Genomic DNA, 19851 nt, shown 5'->3' with positions numbered 1-19851 from the left:
CATTCATATACATGCACAACAATATCCTAGAACTTGCAAGGCACCACTCACATGCAGGTACTCATGCCTAATTAAAGTAATTAAATGGTAATTAGCCAAAATCCAAAGGCTAGTCAGGTACATGCATATGGTAAAAAATCATACGTGTCTCAAAAACATGAAAACAAGATGAAAGTGATGCAATTAAGTGGCCTGAAAGCACAAGCCAAGTGTGTATTTAATAAAAGTTAATAGCACAGCAACACTAGAAATTATTTACAGACAAGCTAGTGTAATACAGACCTACAATGTGATGATGAATTGCATCAGTCCTGATGGTCCAAGTGTCTCAGTTTTTCAGTATGAAGCAACATTTGAATGGCAGCGACTGCCCTCTGTGGCAATAAATATAGTGATTAATTTACAAAATAATGTCATTTCATTGGTTATGAACATGCAAAATGTTATTTACAGTTAATTCAGGACTTTGACAAGCATGGATTACTGACAAAACACCACGGTAGGTGAGAAAGCATATGTACACAATGCCTTGATGGAAGAGGTACATATCACACAAAGTTTCACACAAATTAAACGCGCAATGTGTTGCGGAATGGTAATGCAAGGAATACATGCCTGCCATGCAATTTTTTTCGCCTGTTAATAGTCCGCGCCCCAAGAATCAACCATAGGATTTATGTGCAAAAATCAGAAAAAAATTGTTTTGTGCCCACTAGGTGGCAATGAGTGACTGGAGCAGCTTCCAAAGCAGTTTGTGTTCTTCAAAATACATAAGTCTACACACTTTAGGAAAAATTAGACCTATATTGTGCCATTTTAGAATTCTCATTTTTTCCTTAAGGCCGCATCTCTCAATTAAATCCCAAAAATTGAGTTTTAGAAGTCATTTGTTATTGTGCACCTGGTTACAGTTTCTCTTGTTTGCCAAAAACAATTGCCGGGTCTGATGACTCATGAAGGGGGTCTACTATTGCTGAACAGAAAAAAAATTGATTGCAGCTGCATTAAGACAGCACATTGGGGGGTTTTGCAAAGGCTAACTGCTAAATTGTCAGTCCTAGGGGGTGTACAAACAGCCCCGGTGGGGCCCCAAGACAATTACAAGACATCTAATTCTTCATGAATTGTGTAGAGGAGGGTTGGTGGCTTCACTTAATCGCAAATGGAGGTAACTTTCTGTGATTCATTTTTTCACAAAACAAACCTACACTTTTTTCTGCTTTTTTGACCAAAATAATGGCCAACAGAGGGTCAAAATGCCCCCGGGGGAGCAGTTTAAGTAGTTATTTTGATTATAAATTTGGCCACAATTCCTTGCCAAGGGTCCGCACTAACAGAAAATCACAAATTGAACATACTTTCTGTGATTCATTTTTTCACAAAATCAACCTCAATATTTGGGTAGTTTTTCAGCTACATGTACAACAGCACCCTCTACCAATTTACTGCCTGACTAATAGCCCTGAAAAACAAACTAAAACTGCCCCAAACACGCTGAAAATCGCCCTGGCAACAGCCTGTTCATCTGCGCTCATTCAACCAAAACACTGGCGCCCATGCATGACCCATTGCATTGTTACACACAATTTTACTCTGTTACGCAGGAGTTCGAGAAGGGCAATTCCCAACCGGGAAAGTCTTTTCCATAGAAATACAGAGATGCGGCCTTAACCGCGTCCAACAATGCCCATTCAACAGACGAGCATAAATTATGTGAAAGTTACATCACTAATCACATTAAACAAATTTATGTTGAAAATTCACACCACCATTTAGCAATTACTAGTCGATCCACCAGTCGTAGACTCCTCCGTTGATATGTTAAGGTTGGGCTGAGCAGACGGTGTTGGGTCAGGAATAATCTTGTTTTTCTGGGAAATACTGTAAGCGTACATTCCAATTAAAGCCACGAGTAACAAGGCAACAATTGAACCGATGACTGCACCAACGATTATTCCAACCGGAGTTGAACCGTTGTCATTGTTGTTATTGTCTGGAGACTCTGAACAATAACAAAATCTAATAGTAAGACTTCTTTCCTCCGTTTGTTCAATTTTCCTTGCAAATGTTTGTTGCGTTTTTTTGTTAACAACGTTGACTGCTGCTCTACTTCACTTTTTATTTCGTCCAGAAACATATTCTTGATGTTAGGTATAGGCTTATGTAAGCCTGGATGTGTGATTTTAATCCTAATGTTTGCACATGTTTTATGTTCGTTGTTTTTAGAAAACTGATGATGGCGAATAGTCGAAAGAAATATATTCTCTAAAGTAGTAGCTTGGATGATATGCAATGGTCTACGTCAGTCCTAGTAATCACTTTTTGCCAGATTTTTGGTGCCACGATCTCAAGAACAAGTTGTTTCGACCGTGAGACTGTGAGCTACAATTCAATTTCTCTGATTGGAGAAACAATCCATTCAATAGACGTCAAAATAAGTTACAGTTATGGCTAATGTAAAGACCTAAATTTACAAAACAAAACAAGCGTTATACCGTCATCCGCTATTCGAACCCCAAAGGACATCGGAAGATCAATTACGTCAGATTCAGTTACATTTGGATTTCTTGTAGGATCAACTATTTCGTCATTTTCCACGTAATTGCTAAGACGAACTTCATAGTGCTGGTTTCTAGAAAAAAGCAAAATACGTTTATATTTCTAGACTATATGTGGGTGTGGTGGATAAATTAAATTTTTAACAAGGCGAATGCATATTTAGGTAATGAGCTATTTGGCTAGTGTCTTTTTTTGTATACCGTGTTATGAGATACAGATTAAATTTACATTTTGCACAGAAATAAATTTTTAAGAAAATAAATAGACATATAGGCCTATATAAAAAAATAAATTGCTATTTGCTTGGTGCAATCCTATTTTCCCAACCACACTGTTTTTAGGTTAAAAAATTGAAAGTAGGATACGGATTCGTAGTTTTTGAAAGTAGGATACGGATGCGTACAAAAATCACACATACTACATGCCGCAAAATGTATTTTTTTTTAGCCGAGTCGCAATCGATTATTTCTGCACAAATGTAAATATGCTGCCTTATACCAAGTATAAGAACTTGGTATTTGAAAAAAGTGCCCCCTGAATTGGAAAGTTTGAGTATAGCAATGGCCAATATTAAACCTGTATTTTTGTAAATGTTGTCGTGATATACGATTTCTATCTTCGTTACATATCAAGGCCGCACAGTTGTCTGATTCATCTTTCACGCAGATCATCACTTTACACTAAACACAAGTATCTGTTTATATCACAGCAGTGTTTAACCCTTTCCTTCAGGCTATTTTTATAGTGAAATTATTGTCAAAAAGTTGTTTGGCATACACATGACTTAATTACCTGTATCAAAACGTTAGTATTGCTGTTAATTCCATCTAGACCGTATTTAAAGCGGAATGCGTCTGTTTGATAAAGATTTTTCATTGCATCTTCCGAATCAAACTTTAATATATCACTGTACATCGGGCAGCTGAAAGTGAACGTGTTTTGAAAAACTGTACTAAATACTTTTAGGCAGATATATTTACCCATCGGTTATCATGTAAAATGGTGCAATATTGCCGGGATTTGGGTCTGGGTAGGCGATGCAAGAAATTGTGAAAAGCTCTAGATCGTCTGAATTTGGTTTAACTTCTGCTGTTATCCCAAAGAATAATTCCGAGTCCATGTTGTAAATAATTGGATAATCGTAAGGAGAGTAGGTTGTCTAAAAAAAGAAAAGTTTTTTTAATCAGAAAGTTTTTAAATACTCAAATGCAACGATTTAAAGTTTCGAATTTTCACTGGCGAAAAAGTTTTGAACTTTCAGTTGAAGGAACCTTGGCAACATATGAGTTTTATATCAAGTTTTGAGATTTAAGATTTTTATATCCTGAAACCTTTTGGGTTTTTAATATATGTCCTTTCTGAATAAACTTGGAATGGTTTCGTTATCTGTGCGAGATACAAAATGTCATATTGGTGAATTAAAACTTGTACTTATTATACCTTAAATGTGTCGTCCTTATAAAAATCGAATGTGATTGTGTAATCTCCCATTCCTTCAATCGTTCCTATCTCCACAATGTTATCTTCGGGATGGAACGAACCATTGACGTAAACGTATTTTGGGATTCTGCAAGCCACTGGAACGTTATACCACAATCCTTGCGTGACTGTAAGGTTGTTCGGCGGCACGTCAACTTTCGGATCGACCACCCAGACTTGCACTGTGTTCTCGTATCGGATCTCCACGTCGTTCTCCTGAAATTCACAACTTTTGGAAAAATCGATATTCACTTTTCAAAACGAATTTCTGACAACCAGTAAAGTTGTGTTTCTTCCAACGACGGTTCGTTTGACCTTATCAGGGTTGAACAGGGTAAATCAAACATATACTATACAACACTCACAAGTTTAACTCAATTTCCATATTCACATTTAGCTTGTGGCTGTAAATGCAGGGGGTCTGTTGGACTCACGCATAATATCAGCAAAAATGTTCTTACAGAAAGCACATCGCCATTTTAGGGTAAAACTGAATAACATCAGTACTGGCACAACGTCCAAGCCTACCTGTAGGAGCAACCCACTCACATTCTTAATAGTGTTGCATTCGTCTGCTTGAAAACTGAATTCAATTAAATCTCCTGCATCCGCGGGTCGGCAGGCGGGAGGAATGTCGGATGGTTGATTGTCAGCGTAACCTCCGATACCAACAACCCCATCCGCCGCACACTTTTCAACAGAAATATCGATAGAAGATTCGCACGACATTCTAACTTTCGCTGCAAAGAGAACAATATAAAGGTACGTATAGATGCAAACAACAGAGAATGACAGGATTGCTACCTGTCTTACCACTTGTGATCGCTTAAATTATGTCAAAACGTTTTAACAGCAGTTTGCTTTAAACGTGAATCGACAAGTAACAACAATCAAATTAAATGTGATAACAAATTTTTAATTCCAAAGGCAAAATTTCACTAATAAATGACACAAGATTATGTAAATCACTGTAAGATTATGTTGATGTGCAAGGACGTAAAAGGTTGACTCCAGATTAAATTTCTTACGGATACACGTTCTTTGATCATCGGACAATTCCCAACAGCTTCTACCACAGGAACACGACAAGGAGGAGTGGAGATCGGTTCCCAAAACGCAAGTGTCGCTACAACCGGCATTGTCGGCCCCGCATGATGGCGCATCATCTACAACACCAGAGAAATGTATTCAGTCAAGACACTCGGCCCACACACCTATAGTGGAAAACATGGTTTCGACTACGGGTGCGATAAAAAAATAATAGTTATGACGAAAAAATTAACCAATCAAGTTCTGATAGGAATACCGCAAAATTTTTTTTTGCAAAATGTTAGTGTTTGAAACGTTTGGAATACCCATGCTTACCAGCATTTAAAGCTTTGACTTTTATATTTATCAACTTACTTTCGACTAACAGCTTGAAACATGTTGGTTGTGAGGATGTTCTGTAATATACTGAACGTTATTTTCTATTTTCCTGTTTTAAAGTTTGAAAGTTTTAATTCTAACGCACTCTCACCCAGTATCATCCTCAGCAGTCACACAAATCAAATAATGACCTCTGTACTCCAATAACGCCCCAAATGTAATCTTTGCTTCATAATCTCCGTTGGACAAAGCGTTAATTGAAGATTTATTTACACCTGCAATTCCCATTACATTGAATCCAGCTATCCTAAAAATTTGGAAGATTTTTGCATTAAGAGCTGTTGCGTAACGCATCTTAATTTATAACACACAGGGTTGGCGACAAAATTAATGATCTTACTTGTAACCTGCTGGTGGCCTAGCTGCGACATATATACTCAAAATGTCGAGGTAACTAATCAGGATAACCGCTCCTTCTTTAGGAGTAGGTGGAATTATTTGTGGTCGTGGTGGGCAATACGTCACAGGTGAAAAGTCGACTGTAATAGTTCATCAAAATTTAGTTTTGCTGTCTCGCCTTATACTATTTATACGGATTTATATCACAGTAATTTTTTTAACCAAAACAAACAAAATACATGGAGTTAAGCATACTTGGTAATGAAACTCTAAAGCAATAAAAAATAAACTTACTTACTTTGCACAACGAACTGCAAAGGAACATAGCTGAAAACCTGATCTTTGTATTTCCCAAAATACACGTCTCCACTGTTCTGTTCGACCTCGTGATCTTCAACAATTATGGCAACCGGGACAGTCTCCTTATACCCACCACCATTGTATAGCAGTCGACAGCGTTGCTAAAAATAAGCATGTTGTAATACTGCACGACGTACTTTGTTATAATATTTTGGCACTGAGAAATAGTTAATTTTATGCTAGCTTGGGGAAGCCTGTGTGCATAGTTTACTTTTACGTTTGATTCATCATAAGGCAACATCTTGCACCGCAGCATATTGTAGACACATTTGCAAATACTTACTTCTTCCAACGAAATATACGTGTATGTGTTTTTTATTGACCCTTCCTCAAGCCAGGTGTTCCCAAATCTGCACGTCACCACATCTCCGTCCTCATCCATAGTTGGAATAACAAAGGAGTCAGGACAACCAACATACATCCTGCATTAACCAGTGATAAAACTTTGTATTTGTGCTAACAACTAGATACATGTGCAACCTTTATGCTTGGTTATGATTGACGACATCACATGTGTGTGATTACGTATCAGCAGGAACCTTAATGCCAGGCAACAAAGAGAATAAAAAAAACTTTCTACAGTGCAGAATGTTTCAACGCAATCTGCACTAATGATCTGATGGTTCGAAACATTGTACACTGCTGTATGCATGATTTTTAATGATGCAATTGATTTTGTTCGGGAGTTGTGTCTGGAAAGGTTTTTGTACTTTTAATGTAACTTACCTAACCAACGGCAACTGTAGAGCAACCGGTGAAGAGTTAGGCCTGCCAGTGTCTTCTCTCACGGTAAGATCAATGAAAAAGGAAAAACTCCACGCACCCTTGTATCCGTATATGTTGGTGGCCCAGCAGCAACTTTCCTGACTACAAAACTCAACAAATTACCACATTGACGAGAGTTTATTATAGGTGACACTTACTAAAATTCTTCAGCGTACACATCTTTCTTAAACAGAGTTTGGAAAGATTGCGAAATATACCAATCGTCCGAAACACTAAGATCCACTTCATTGGAATCCAAAAAGTTAATGGTTTCGTTAAGTGTTGTGTCCACGGATGTGTATGTACCGGGCCAAGAAAAACCGCCTTTTAGAAACACTTGCGCGCTGCACTGAACCTGTTGTAACATTTTTTAACAACAACAATAAATTTCTAGCTATTTTATATGCGTGAAGGTTGGTTGGTATAGAACCGTGAGTCACATCTTGTTTCCAATAAGTTTGAGACGGATTAGCATGTTGTCGTTGTGTATATATGATATCAAATATTGAAAAATTGGGATTTTAACCATAAACTGCAGATGCTTGCCTGTCGATCACTGTACCTTCAGTAATAGCAATATGCACACAAAGCACTAACTTTAGTAAAAAGATCAGCCTGGCTTTTTTATTCTTAGTCCAATTATTGTTGTTGTTTTCAGACGATTTTCGCATCGTTTTATTGTTGTGTTACAGTATGAAGGAACTGATGATGCCCACAGTGCGAAATATATATTCCCACCAGCAGCCAGGCTAATCCTGTTGTTAAAGCCAGGGCCCTCAAGAGAAAAAAAATGTGCCGGTGCGAGGACCTTTTTGTAGTATAAATACATGACAATGTTGATGAAACCCAGCCTTTTACGATAGAAATCCCTTCATTCATGGGCCCCCGTTTTCTGATCATGGCCCTTAACGGACAGGGGCCTGGTGCGGAGCATTTGTGTGTATGTATGGTATGACCGTATGTGAAAACAGCTGGCATGTAACGAATATAAAATGCACAAATTTAACAACATTAATCGAAGAACAACATAAATCATTTATGTCACATTATTTATGTCGATTTATTCGTTAACCTCGTTGCTTTGTTTAAACTACTTTGTTGTTTTATTAGTTTGCTGCAAAACATGCTATACCTTTAGGTTGCCGCTACTGTCGGTTTCAGTGACTTTCCAAGACGCGGTGGCTCCCAGCATATGATTGCACTGAACTATCCAAGGCATGATTGTCATCAAAAGACTGAAACAAATCACACACGTTGCATTCAGTTTGATCGGTTGCATTTCTCTGCAACTTTTTCTTGGTTTTCTAAATATAGTTCCCTTCAAACAAATTGTTTTAAGCTCTTTCTACCCGGCTGAATACCCCACACAACTACCAACATACTTGCCACAATTTAAACAGGTTGCATTTATCCCAACACTTCTTACAGGACAAGGGTTGCATCGCTTGCGGTTACTATGACTACTAATTGACTTAAGCATATATCACGTGCTAAAAATATGAAGCGAATATTGACATAACCACCCTGCTTGGCAAGAAAACGTAACCACAAGTGGCAAACTGAATAAGATTAAACTGGTTTGTTTAGTGATAAATGAAGTACGCAATTCCTATCAACTTCTGTCAAATTTTATTTCAAAATCGGGCAAAATACTGACCTGATTTTGTCACAACAGCGAAAATTTTGATTATGATTCTAATATTATTTTTCTCCCGCTTATTTTAAAACTAGTAAAAATAAAAATGTAAGTGAGGCACCATGTTGGTATGAAATTAGGTAATGCAAAATTTATAAATTTAACCAAGTGTGACGCTCGTGAGAATGTTAGAGAAAAAATAAGCAGTCAGCGCACAAATGTCGGACATAGAAGTTGAAAAGATGACTTGCTTATTTATTTTTTACTATTTACCTTTTTCGTCTCATTGCCATCAACTTGTAGGATGCGTGGGGATATAGGCCAAAAAAACTTAAAGGTTTCACTGCACCTGACAAAATAAAAGAGAAAGTCGACAAGATAGCCTAAAGGCTAACAAGGGCTTGGTCGAGGGTCCCACTGGGAATTACACAGATAAGTTTCATGGAAGTCTGGAAACCTCGGTGGCTTCAAAACACAAATATATTCCTTGAATAGAAACGCCCATGCCCGTACACTCAACTACTTTTACGTGTTGGTCAATGTAGTTCCAGATACACTTAAATTTATCGGATAGTTGCCCTAGCATTTACGACATAAACGCAAACATTTTGCATATTACTCGTTTTGGGACCCTGTGCAGAAAACGATACTTGCCGACTTCTTTCTCACATTGGGGGTAAACAAGGTTATCATAATACTGCTATTTTTGCTGCCAGGCATACTAATTAATCAGTATTGCTCTTCTTTAGTGTTTATGCGTTTGATGCATTATTGTGTGACATAACCCTGAGGAAGTCTCGCCGAATGGCAGACGAAACGTCGGTTTCAAATAAAACTTTAGAAACTTAAGTGCCAGAAGAGCAATGATGATTAATAAGGTTATCCTTATTTGTGACGTAATTAGGTATACAATATTAATGCAAGTGCACCGCTATAAACATGTGATTTGGTTGGTCAATTAATAGAAAGGCTATCATGGAATTGGAAATAATTGGAATAAATTGAACGCAATGAGAATGTTTTATACACGCGCTCAACCACATCACAAATAAGTTTTTAGCACATTTATAAACGCAACACTCTTAGCCTATATGTTAAACTCGTGATGAGCAAGCTGTAACAAAGCATACACTAGTATCAGCTATGTTTGCAACTCACGCTTAAATTGCGGTTAGCAGATTGGCGGATTATCCGGCCGGATTTGTTCGAATTTGGAACAGGAACCATCGCGAACAACCTCCACACTGTACCAAGTCTGCATATGACAAGAAAAAATATGACGAGGCCAATCACTCCAGGACATAAAATGGCTCAAACAGTGGCGTAGCCAGCACAAAATTTTGGATCGACCACCCATAGTCGCGAAAGAGATATTACACAGTGCACTAGCCCCGAAGGGCTACATCTGCGCCAAAGCTACGAGCATTTACGTGGATTCGACCCATTGAGGATCGATGGAAGTTCAGTGATGCTGCTAATTGGAAACGACCACACGATTTGGAGAGTTACCTCCCTGTATATACTGTCCGATGCCTTGAAGACGCCGTCATGGAATGACTACTAAAAGGTTATTCTAGATGATTCTTCCGGTTAAGTCTACATCACAAATAAGTAATATGTTTCACAGCAGAACTTTTGATTTAGTTTTAACTCAAACCTACAAATGTCAAATCGCAAGGAGTTTCAAAAGTAGTTGCATGTCTTTTAAAGGTATAAGGCTAAATTACTCTTCTTGATTTAATAAAAACGTGTTCTACATGTATTTTCTAAATGTTTAATTTCATGTTCTTTCTCTGCATAAATTTGAGTTCGTCGCAAATTATGCGTAGGCCTATGTAGTAGGTTACGCAGTGTGTGTAGAAAACGGGCATAACTCTGTGGGAACTGGGAAGGGTATATTTATTTGAAGCTGTGTATATTTTAGGAAGATTTGTAGTTTGTAATACCCTTAGTTAAAGCGTACACAACATTTTTATTCGGAATAAAAAGCGCCTACAATTACAAAAACCTTATCAGGCCACGTATGCGATTTTTATATCAGTAAAGTTTTGCCACGCTAAATTTGTTAAACTTATGAGCATTGAATGCAGGTAACAAACATCAAAACAAATAAAATTAAATTTTGAGACACTGTAAAAAAGTAGGTCCCACCGAGATTTGAACTCGGATCGCAGGATTCAGAGTCCTGAGTGCTAACCATTACACCATGGGGCCAACGACGCACTACGCTTTGTTTTGGCTGGATTGAGATCAAAATGGACTTTGACCAAGATTAAAGGTAGCACCATTAACATTATTAATTCTTTTTAAAATCATTTGCTTTTATTATTATTTTAGAGAAAAAAGAAAGGGCTATATTTTGTGTTATTGAACTAAACCGGACATTCTATGTAGACACGTCAGTTCGGTTGCTGCAAACACTTGCTTACCGCGTGTGCTTTGAACACATTCGGTCGGAGTGGGCGTTATGGCATTTACTGGGGCGTGTACGTGCAGAGAGAAAAAGGGAAAGTATTTGAGCGTCGTCCTGCTCTTTAACGTTAGCGATAGTTTCTCGTCGGTGTTTTGAATACGAAAAGCGTTCAGCCTTGCAAATTGGGCAAGCATGGTTGTGCGTAGTAAGTGTGTGTTGCCAAACTTGCTTGTTTACATTGAAGTAAAGTACTAGTACAGAGGACCCTTGTAGAATTGGATATTTTCTTCTATTAATGCTTATTACTCTTTATTTGGACTTTTCCAGCCCAATTGTGCCTAGATTTTTGTGGTTCGAGCAAAATGCAGGCCACGATGCAATCGTACGCTGCTCGGCTTCAAGATGAATCTGAGCTTTTGTACATGACCATGATTGGCATGGTTATGGCTGCAATCTTTGCCACTGGCTTTCATGCTGATGTGGATCGCACCTTGACCAATCTTGCACCTGAGGGAACTGAATACCCCTTTCCTGCTCATACTAGGCTAGGGGCTGCCAAATTTACATCTGCTATTGGTGGCTTTCTCCTTGGTGTCTTTTTTTGGACTGTGGTTGGAAAGCTGCGATGGGAAGCCATAGCTCAGCTACTAAAATATAGGTGTGAAATTTACTTTGTAATAAACCATAGATTTTTTCAGTGCTTAACATATGCTTATTACTATTTACTGTTTTTAGAGATTGGATTTACCAACCCAAAAGTCCTAAAACAAAGGTATATGCGTGTTAATGTTTACATGTTTTACTTGCATTCTTTAAAATTTATTTTCTGTTTTTGTTCGTAGGCATGGTTTATTGCTTTGGCAAGTCTTCTTCCAAGAAAAAAATTACTTTTTACATTTCAACATGTTCTGCCAAAATATCCATTACCGAAACTGCATTACACTTGTGAAAAGTAATATATCGGTTAAAATATTTGTAATATGCCTAAAACAACAATTCTACCACAGAATGTTAAAGGTTGTGGAGCCACTGGTAAGCAAGGAGGAGTTTGAGGATATTAAAAAAGAAATGGAGAGCTTTCAAAATAAGGAAGGTCCAGCTCTGCAAAGCATTTTGGAGAAGAGGTGAAGTCTGGCAAGTAAAATAATATCCCCCAACTAAATCTATGCAATAAAACCAGATACCAAACTGAAGAAAATTGGGTGGCAGATTTGTGGGACAAGTATGCTTATTTATCTGTTCGTGGCTCTTTGTGTAAGTTGAGTTTTAATTTGCTGTTTGCCAAAAGATATTTTGCTTATGATATATATAACATTCATTTCAGTATACACAAACTTTTGCCAAGCTGGTGGGCTTAACAAAAAAGACCTTTCCTATGCCGGACCAAGAACACAGTGTGCACGCGGTGCCAACATTGTTTACCATAATTTGAAAATGTATGAACTAATCACGTCACGAACAGTAAGTGGTGTTTACTTGCATATTGCTTTGCACACACAACTGTTTGCTTTTTTGCCTCAAGGACACAATTGTGTTTGAATAATGTTGTTGGTTACATGTTTCAGTTTTACTAACCAGAAATATGACAAAATAAGTCTGAAAAATGTTTGAATAAAAGCTAAAATCACTCTTTACAAAAAAACATTCGATTTAATTTAAATCTTGCTATTATTTAGTCTAGGCCTACCCAACCTGCTACCCGTGGGGTTGTATTAAGTGGCCTGCGGTAGTTTAGGTCAAGTATATTTGCTATCAAAGTACACCAGTTGGTTCTGTTTATGACAATTCAGCTTATTTTAAAATTATATATACCATATTTTGATATTTAATATAAATTCTTACCAGTTGGAATCAATGCGTGCAACTAGTGACTGATTACAACTTCTTTAAATAACTTTTTGTTACTTGGATGTTGACATAGTTGTTTTATTGTAATCCTAAATTTTTCATTATTTTTTTAATGGAATTGATAGTTTGAATAAAATTTAATACTTGTGTTGCAGTTGCCTTCACTTCTTGTGCAAGACCTGGTACCAATTTGTTGTCATCGGTATCGTTATCTATATGCTTGCAACAGAATTCCAGGACAGGCTATGGATGAAATTAAGACATACGACTCTCCACAACATATTATAATCTTTAGGTTCTTCAGTTTTTTTAATGTTTTTAGTGTTGTCCAAATTAGGATGTGTGTAGGCTAGAGTGTTTAAATTTTAATGAATCAAATGTTTTTATAATTGAACTTAAAAATTAGAATTATGAATATCACTCATCCAATTTTTGCATTGATATGCCAGTACTTTTGCCACATAAAACTAGAAATTTTGCTGAAGTGTTTATGTTGGTCATCATTGGTAGAAGTTTTAAAAATTTTACATTACATTGATCAAGAAACATGCACCATGTGATTGTGCGCATCACCTCAATTGCTCATGTGACTCACTTTAATGAGATCATAGAATGTAGCCTTTGTTTGACTTAGAAGCGTGGGTTTTCTCACTCTGTGCTGCCTGACCTAAAGTGTGCATCACATGACCACAGTACACACTTCGCAAATGCAATGTGACTAACAACATAAATACTGTTATTTGCATAAATACTGCATAAATTTTAAATGCACAAATGAACTCTGTTGTAGTTTCTGATTTTGTTTTGGTTAATAATTTTGTTTTGCTTGATTTTGTTGAACAATGAACCCTTTTTAGGAAGGGAATGATGTTTCGTGTAAATGTTTATGCCAGTGATGAAAATGGACAACAATCCCTTCTTGCCCCCATTGAAATTCAAGAAATACTTGAAGGAATAATAAAAGAAACCAGCAAGGTTGAAACAAATGAATGGAATCCATCTATTTTTACCTCACAAGACAGAGCTATTTGGGCACAGGTATAACATATTATTTTTGTACTGTAATATATACATTTACTTTTACATAAAAAAATCAATTTTCTAAAACAATTTGAGCAAAGGATTGAAAAAAAGGTACTGATGAGGTACCACTGATTGTTTCACTTTCTTATTTTAATCTTGACCTAGCTGGAATATTCCCCCCAGGGCATAAATGAATTCTTTCAACAAAATAGCAGTTTTCCTGCATTTCTGTGCTTGAGAAATCTTTGCTTTTAAACAGAATTGCTCACAATTTTTTGCAAAACTTTTCTTTTGTAAATTTAGGAACGAGAAAAGTTGCTTGCACATCCAAGGAACAGCGCTTTCCTGCAAGATGTAGAAAGTGCGATCTTTCATGTTATTTTGGAAGACACCACTCCAAGTGTAAGGGACATAAGTGGTGCCAAATAGTGTTTTGTGTTTTATATATATATTGTGATAACTTTGTTTAAGGTGTCACTCCAATCTGTGTAGACTGTGACAAATGTATATCCAACTATTTGGCTAAACAGTCATTGTGCAAAACATAAGAACGCCAAAAAAACGTTTGAGCTACCACAAACCATTGCTAGTTAGATGCAAGCATAATGTTTCATACAATAAGTTGGTATTCATGGACAAGTGTTTCATTTTATACAGGACCTCGCTGAAGAATGCCACGCCAATTTATTCGGGAACGGATTTAGCAGATGGCTCGACAAGTCCCTAACCTGTGTTATACATGCGAACGGTTTGGCCGGTGGTAATGTGGAACACGCTACGGCAGATGCGACAGTAAGTTAAACGCATGTAGTTGTTCTTCATTATGCAACGGTAAAGGTCGGTGGTGTCAGATTCGTCGTTTCCTGGCCGTACCGCTGCTATGTAACAGAAGCTTCCATGTTATGATTTTGTCCGAAAACAAATCGCTTTACCAAAAACATAACGTTTAAATTGGAACAGGTTCATTTAGCAGTGGAACATAATATTGGGTTTGAAAAGAACTAAGTTCGTAGACATATAAAGACTGATGCGGCATGTTTAATAATATAATGTAACCCACGTAAATACAACAACACAGTGAAAATTAATTGCAGCTTACAAGTCGTGTCCTGGAATACATTTGGTCAATGATGAAATATGACGACGAAGGCAACGCGTTTTCGCCTGAGGCGTCTCATCATCCAATACTTCCTGTTCCTTCCAGAATAGAATGGGATCTTTCCTCCTTCCGAAATGTTATACCGAAATACGAGGAGACATTCCGGCAAATGGTTAGTAACAAGTGAATGTATGATAATCCCTTTAGCTGACAGACTGCAATGACGCTCTTTGCTGACACGCTGTTTTTCAAGCGAACGTGATGAAATTATCCGACAGCATCCAGTGTCAGCGCGACTAACGGTTGTTGTGTGACAGTGTGACGTACGCGCACTGTGCAACCATATGTTTATGTTTGGTTTACATTTACTATGTCGGCGTGTAAGGACATGTTACTGCTTTACTACAACGTTTTGTTAATATGCTTTCAGGCCATGAACTTTGACGCTCATGTATTGAAGCTTAATCATGGCAAGGGGTCCATCAAAAAACTGCGGGTCAGTCCCGATTCCTTCATGCAAATGGCACTGCAGCTTGCATTTTACCGGATGCACAAAAAGGCACCAAAGACATATGAAACGGCCATGACAAGGTTTGTTTTGTCACACAACTTTCACTTGATATTTTAAAAGATTTTATATTCACGTATTTACTTTTCCGCTTACAGCTTATCGTTTGACAACAGTCCAATATAAGTTCAATAACATGGGTATTGTTGGTCTTGATTTTACACTTTTCGTGAAAACTAGAACAACAAAATCAAATTTATAAAGTTGGTAACTAAAATAAACTTCATGGAAAGGAAGTTTGGTACATCTTAAAGTCTGTTCACTGAAACTTGCAACTAAAACAATCCGAAATTACAACTCCGTACTCGTATGCCCAGTTGCGTAAAGTCATTTAACATTCCCTTCGTCATCGTATCCCTAAAATTCAAGGTCCAAGGTCGGTTTGATATTGACATTGTTGGTGGAATGACGTCATTGCGTGTTGATCTTTAGCCTAATTTGGACCACAGAAATTTCAGCCGGCACGTTGGTTACTGTCAACGTTAGTTAAACCCTTTTATTGCGCCACGCCCTGTAAACACGATTGGCTCCACAAATGCAAATAACCAGTGTCCACATAAGGCTTTGTAACAAAAGACCTTAATGTCAGGCCCGTATTTTACACAGTAACAAACCTTTCTCTCAACTTAATTGCTATACCTTTTTAATTGGTTTACCAATGTTTACGATTGCTGCAAAGAACGGGCAGAATATACAATACTCTTTCAAGCAAAAACACAAGAGCTACATTTAGAATATTATTGGTTTCTGTAATAAGGGCGTCCTAGTCACATAAGTGCGTAAATACACCCTTAATGTTGTTGTTGCCAAAAAGTTCTCTCACTGTGTAACGTATGTTTATTTTGGGCAGATTCTTCAAATATGGTCGAACGGAAACAATCCGCTCCACATCCACACACTCTGTGGCCTTCACGAAGGTACATGATATACTGAAACCGTGTTTTAAACTTGCATCCAACGTGCTCCATGTCTAAAAAACGTGCTTCGTAGTTATTTGCGAATGTCATGCATGTATTCATCAACCCTGTTTAGAAATGCAAAAACGCTGAATTTTTAGTTTTTTCCGAGGTCATTCGAGTTCGCAATAAGTGTAAAATTTTTCTTTCAGTCAAACGCAAATGTCTGTTATGTATTTGCCAGGCAATGGACGATGATAGTTGCACAACGTCAGAACGTATCAAGCACTTAAAGGCAGCAATGGCATATCACCACAACTACAAGCTGGATGCAATGAATGGACTGGGAGCCGATAGACATATGTTCGGGCTGTTTGTGGCGGCCAAATTTGCTGGAGTGAAGCCTAAGCTGTTCCAAACAAAGGTAAAAATAGGATCTTTTCCTCAAGGTTGATTGGGTCAAACAAATTAATAATTAACATTGGTTACAACACAATAATGTCAAAAGAAATACCAATTAGTTTTAAAAGTATAGTTTTTTACCAATACAAGTTTTTTGAGTCCTGTACTACCCTAAGTGGAAAGTATTGCCATTGTTGTTTTGCTCCTGACCGACATTCCAGCATTCTGTTATCTCACACTATTCATCATACAACCAGAACAGCGTCAGTAAACGGCCCCTTTGTCCTTCCTTTGTTTGCAATCATAAACACTTTTCCAGAAATGTTTCAATGGGTAGGAGGTACAAAGTTCGCTTTCAGAGCTTCTGCCACCATTTTAGCCTAGAATTTGTTGAAACCTTTGGATAATGTGGAAATTGAATGTTTTTTTTAATTTAATTTTTGAAAACATTTTTATCAGATATATTTTTTGTTATTTTCTTGGACTAAATGTATAATGTTACTGTTTTGTTAGTAAATTAATTTTACTGTTATGACAATAAGGTTTTTTTTATGAATATAAGACCTAACAGTAGCCCTGCCACCATGGTTAGTAATGTCATGAAATATTTTCTGTCATTTGTTTATTTTTGTTTCTTAACAGGATGTTACCATTATTTCCTGAAGTTGTCATATCTCAAAACAAGATGCTTTTAATAAATTGATCTCACCATGGTACAGAATACCCACCTCTAGTTTTTTGCAACTGTAAAAATAATTAAAAATAATAATTAAACCTGGATTTTAGTACAGTATTAACAAAAAAGAATTTAAAAAAAAAGAAATGAATTAGTCCAAGTTTGAAGTTGATTGTTTTTATTAAGGCATATCTTGCAACAACATAATGCAGTTAGAAAATGTCTTTCAAACAGCTAAAAGATTTTTTTCTACATGACCTCTTTATTTTTTATATTTACAGATTCTTAATGAATATGACCAGCTTTCTACATCACAAGCTCCATATGTGTTTGACAAAAACATGAGTCATGGTATGGATATGTTTCCAGCTGGTGGCGCCTTTTCCCCGCAGAGAGAAGATGGTTATGGGGTTTTTTATCTCTTCCTGGGTGAAAATTTTAGTAAGTCAAAAACTTATCAATTCAAAATAGAGTAGGCAAAATATACAAATCACAGAAGATTATTGACTACATGATAAATGACTCGGGGTTCTCACATTAAGATCTACTGATAGTCAACAAATCTGACCATGATTCTGTTATATCAAATTTTATCTACGAAATCAAATTAGTCTGTTTAACTGTTTGTTAATGAATGTGCAAGGTTAGGTCAAAGGGAAATGAAAACAAACAATCTATTTGTATTTTCAGGTTATTATAGTCAATAATATAAGAAGACTGGTATTTAAGAAATGTTTGTACATTGCAGCCACAATTCACATCACCAGCTTCCACAGCTGCCCAGACACGGGCTCAAAAGTTTTTGGTGAAAAACTCGTTGAAGCAATGGAGGACATGAAACAATTGCTGGCAAACAAATGAATGCTCAGCTGAAGGCAAAGGCTTGGCTGCATATTTACTAAACCATTTGTTTTTCTCATTTCTTCCTATTACAGTTGCATGTAGTGTACATGACATAAATATTAGGTTTAATTACAATGGAGAATTTTTTACACATTTACCAACGTAGGTGATTGTTTTTCAATATTTTTACCAGGTCCTTTTATTATTTTGATATTTGAGTTTTGTGCAGTTCACTATTGAAATTATAGATTATGTTTTAGTGAATTTTGCAGACAGTAGAATGTTGAAATTCTTTTTTTTCCATATGGGATTTTATTAAGATTTTTTAAGCGTTGTAATTATTGTTTGATTATGATAATCATCCACTTTACACTTGATACCAGAAGTATGCACAGCCTATTATAAACAACCAGTCCAACAGGAATTGGTATGTTGTGTTGTACTTTTAACAAATTTTCATTGTTTTATTATCTCACAAATTTGATTTGTTTTATCAGTATCATACGTAGAAAGATTTCAACTGCATGTGTATGAAGTACATTGTTTTATTGCTCGGTATGCATGTAATTACTATTGCCTATGACTTGTTAGCGATGGAAATGTTTTAGTAATACTTAGATAGGCAAAAACACATCTCTTTTTAACATTGATGTCCCATTAGAATCTATATACAACCACAGACGGGCAGATTTCAGAGGAAAATCTTATGCAATTCTACACTCTCTTAATGGGCACTGCTCCCTATTTGTCTTTGTTTCTGAAAGCTTACGGCGGATTATTATTCAATATGAAATATTGTATTCGAAAATGCGTACTTTAAATAAAACACTACGCATGCTTCCCACGCATTTTCTTAAATTTCCGTACATTAGTGAGTAGAAAGGATGGTGTGGTGGGAGCCAGTTTCAGGAAGTTTTAGTGGGGTTTTGGGCGCTTTGAATCAGGTAGCTAGTTAGTGCCTGGTGCTGTTGAACTAAAAAGACAGCTAAAACTTCAGGCTATATTTACAGAAAAATAAATCATTTGAATGCAATTTCATTTGTGGTTTAATGAAAGATCCATCTATCAACCAAGCATTCTGATCAGCATTGGTTGCCGGACCGGTGCCTATTTTGCCCTTGGGGGCATTAGACCCCCCGGTTGGACATTATTTGGGGTGAAAGAGCAACAACATGCAATTGTATTTTGTGGAAAAATGAATCGTTTAGGTATATGTGATTAATGATCAATAACTGGACCAGTTTAAAAACCAAAGGCCCTTGGCAGTCTGTCGATCGCACACCGCATCGATATAATTATATATTAAATTTCACAAAGCAATCTGTAGACAGCTCAGATGGATTTTTTAATGAGAAAAATATATTTCGCCTAATAAGGCATTATCAGTTTCTCCAAATGCCAAAAAGGAAAAAGTTAAGTACCTGACGAAAAAAGTTACGTAACTTTCGTACGAAAATTAATCGTAACTTTTGCACGAAAAAAAATTTTTCTCAATAAATATCCATTTGAGCTGTCTA

The 19851-nt window shown here is 36.8% G+C and overlaps 2 protein-coding genes and 1 non-coding gene across 3 annotated transcripts; 1 reads left to right on the top strand and 2 right to left on the bottom strand.

Moving 5' to 3' along the window:
- Positions 1-1772: 1772 nt before the first annotated feature.
- On the bottom strand, positions 1773-6547 carry LOC145895599 (uncharacterized). The gene is made up of 14 exons (XM_082984402.1): positions 6449-6547; positions 6104-6266; positions 5807-5945; positions 5558-5713; positions 5443-5483; positions 5067-5204; positions 4588-4778; positions 4000-4254; positions 3540-3718; positions 3352-3481; positions 3136-3239; positions 2878-2890; positions 2496-2622; positions 1773-2002 (listed from the first exon to the last, which is right to left on the bottom strand). The coding sequence occupies exons 1-14, from the start codon at positions 6545-6547 to the stop codon at positions 1773-1775; spliced, it is 1965 nt and encodes a 654-aa protein (XP_082840528.1).
- A 4161-nt stretch (positions 6548-10708) lies between these two features.
- Positions 10709-10780, bottom strand: Trnaq-cug (transfer RNA glutamine (anticodon CUG)). The gene has a single exon. It is a non-coding gene; the product is annotated as a tRNA-Gln (tRNA).
- Positions 10781-11159: 379 nt separating this feature from the next.
- Positions 11160-19166, top strand: LOC145894355 (carnitine O-palmitoyltransferase 1, liver isoform-like). The gene is made up of 16 exons (XM_082982914.1): positions 11160-11637; positions 11715-11751; positions 11822-11931; positions 11987-12103; positions 12160-12233; positions 12304-12440; positions 12983-13122; positions 13685-13865; positions 14154-14252; positions 14508-14642; positions 14945-15121; positions 15380-15540; positions 16368-16434; positions 16658-16837; positions 17773-17932; positions 18240-19166. Exons 1-16 carry the CDS (start codon positions 11342-11344, stop codon positions 18350-18352), a joined length of 2184 nt encoding a protein of 727 aa, XP_082839040.1. The 5' UTR covers positions 11160-11341; the 3' UTR covers positions 18353-19166.
- The last annotated feature ends 685 nt before the right edge of the window (positions 19167-19851 follow it).

The sequence above is a fragment of the Ascidia mentula genome, chromosome 3 (genome assembly GCF_947561715.1).
Source record: "Ascidia mentula chromosome 3, kaAscMent1.1, whole genome shotgun sequence".
Taxonomy (NCBI): Eukaryota; Metazoa; Chordata; class Ascidiacea; order Phlebobranchia; family Ascidiidae; genus Ascidia; species Ascidia mentula.
Note: the sequence above shows the minus strand (reverse complement) of the source record. Positions and strands in the feature narration are given on the sequence as shown.

Coding starts and splice junctions, on each gene's coding strand:
- LOC145895599 (XM_082984402.1), bottom strand. CDS start 6,547: ATGGATGAGGACGGAGATGTGGTGACGTGCAGATTTGGGAACACCTGG. Junction 5,484..5,557: donor ACTGCTGAGGATGATACTGG/GTGAGAGTGCGT, acceptor AGTATATTACAG/AACATCCTCACAACCAACAT. Junction 2,003..2,495: donor GGTTCGAATAGCGGATGACG/GTATAACGCTTG, acceptor GTTATTGTTCAG/AGTCTCCAGACAATAACAAC.
- LOC145894355 (XM_082982914.1), top strand. CDS start 11,342: ATGCAGGCCACGATGCAATCGTACGCTGCTCGGCTTCAAGATGAATCT. Junction 12,234..12,303: donor ATCTGTTCGTGGCTCTTTGT/GTAAGTTGAGTT, acceptor CATTCATTTCAG/TATACACAAACTTTTGCCAA. Junction 16,838..17,772: donor CTAAGCTGTTCCAAACAAAG/GTAAAAATAGGA, acceptor TTATATTTACAG/ATTCTTAATGAATATGACCA.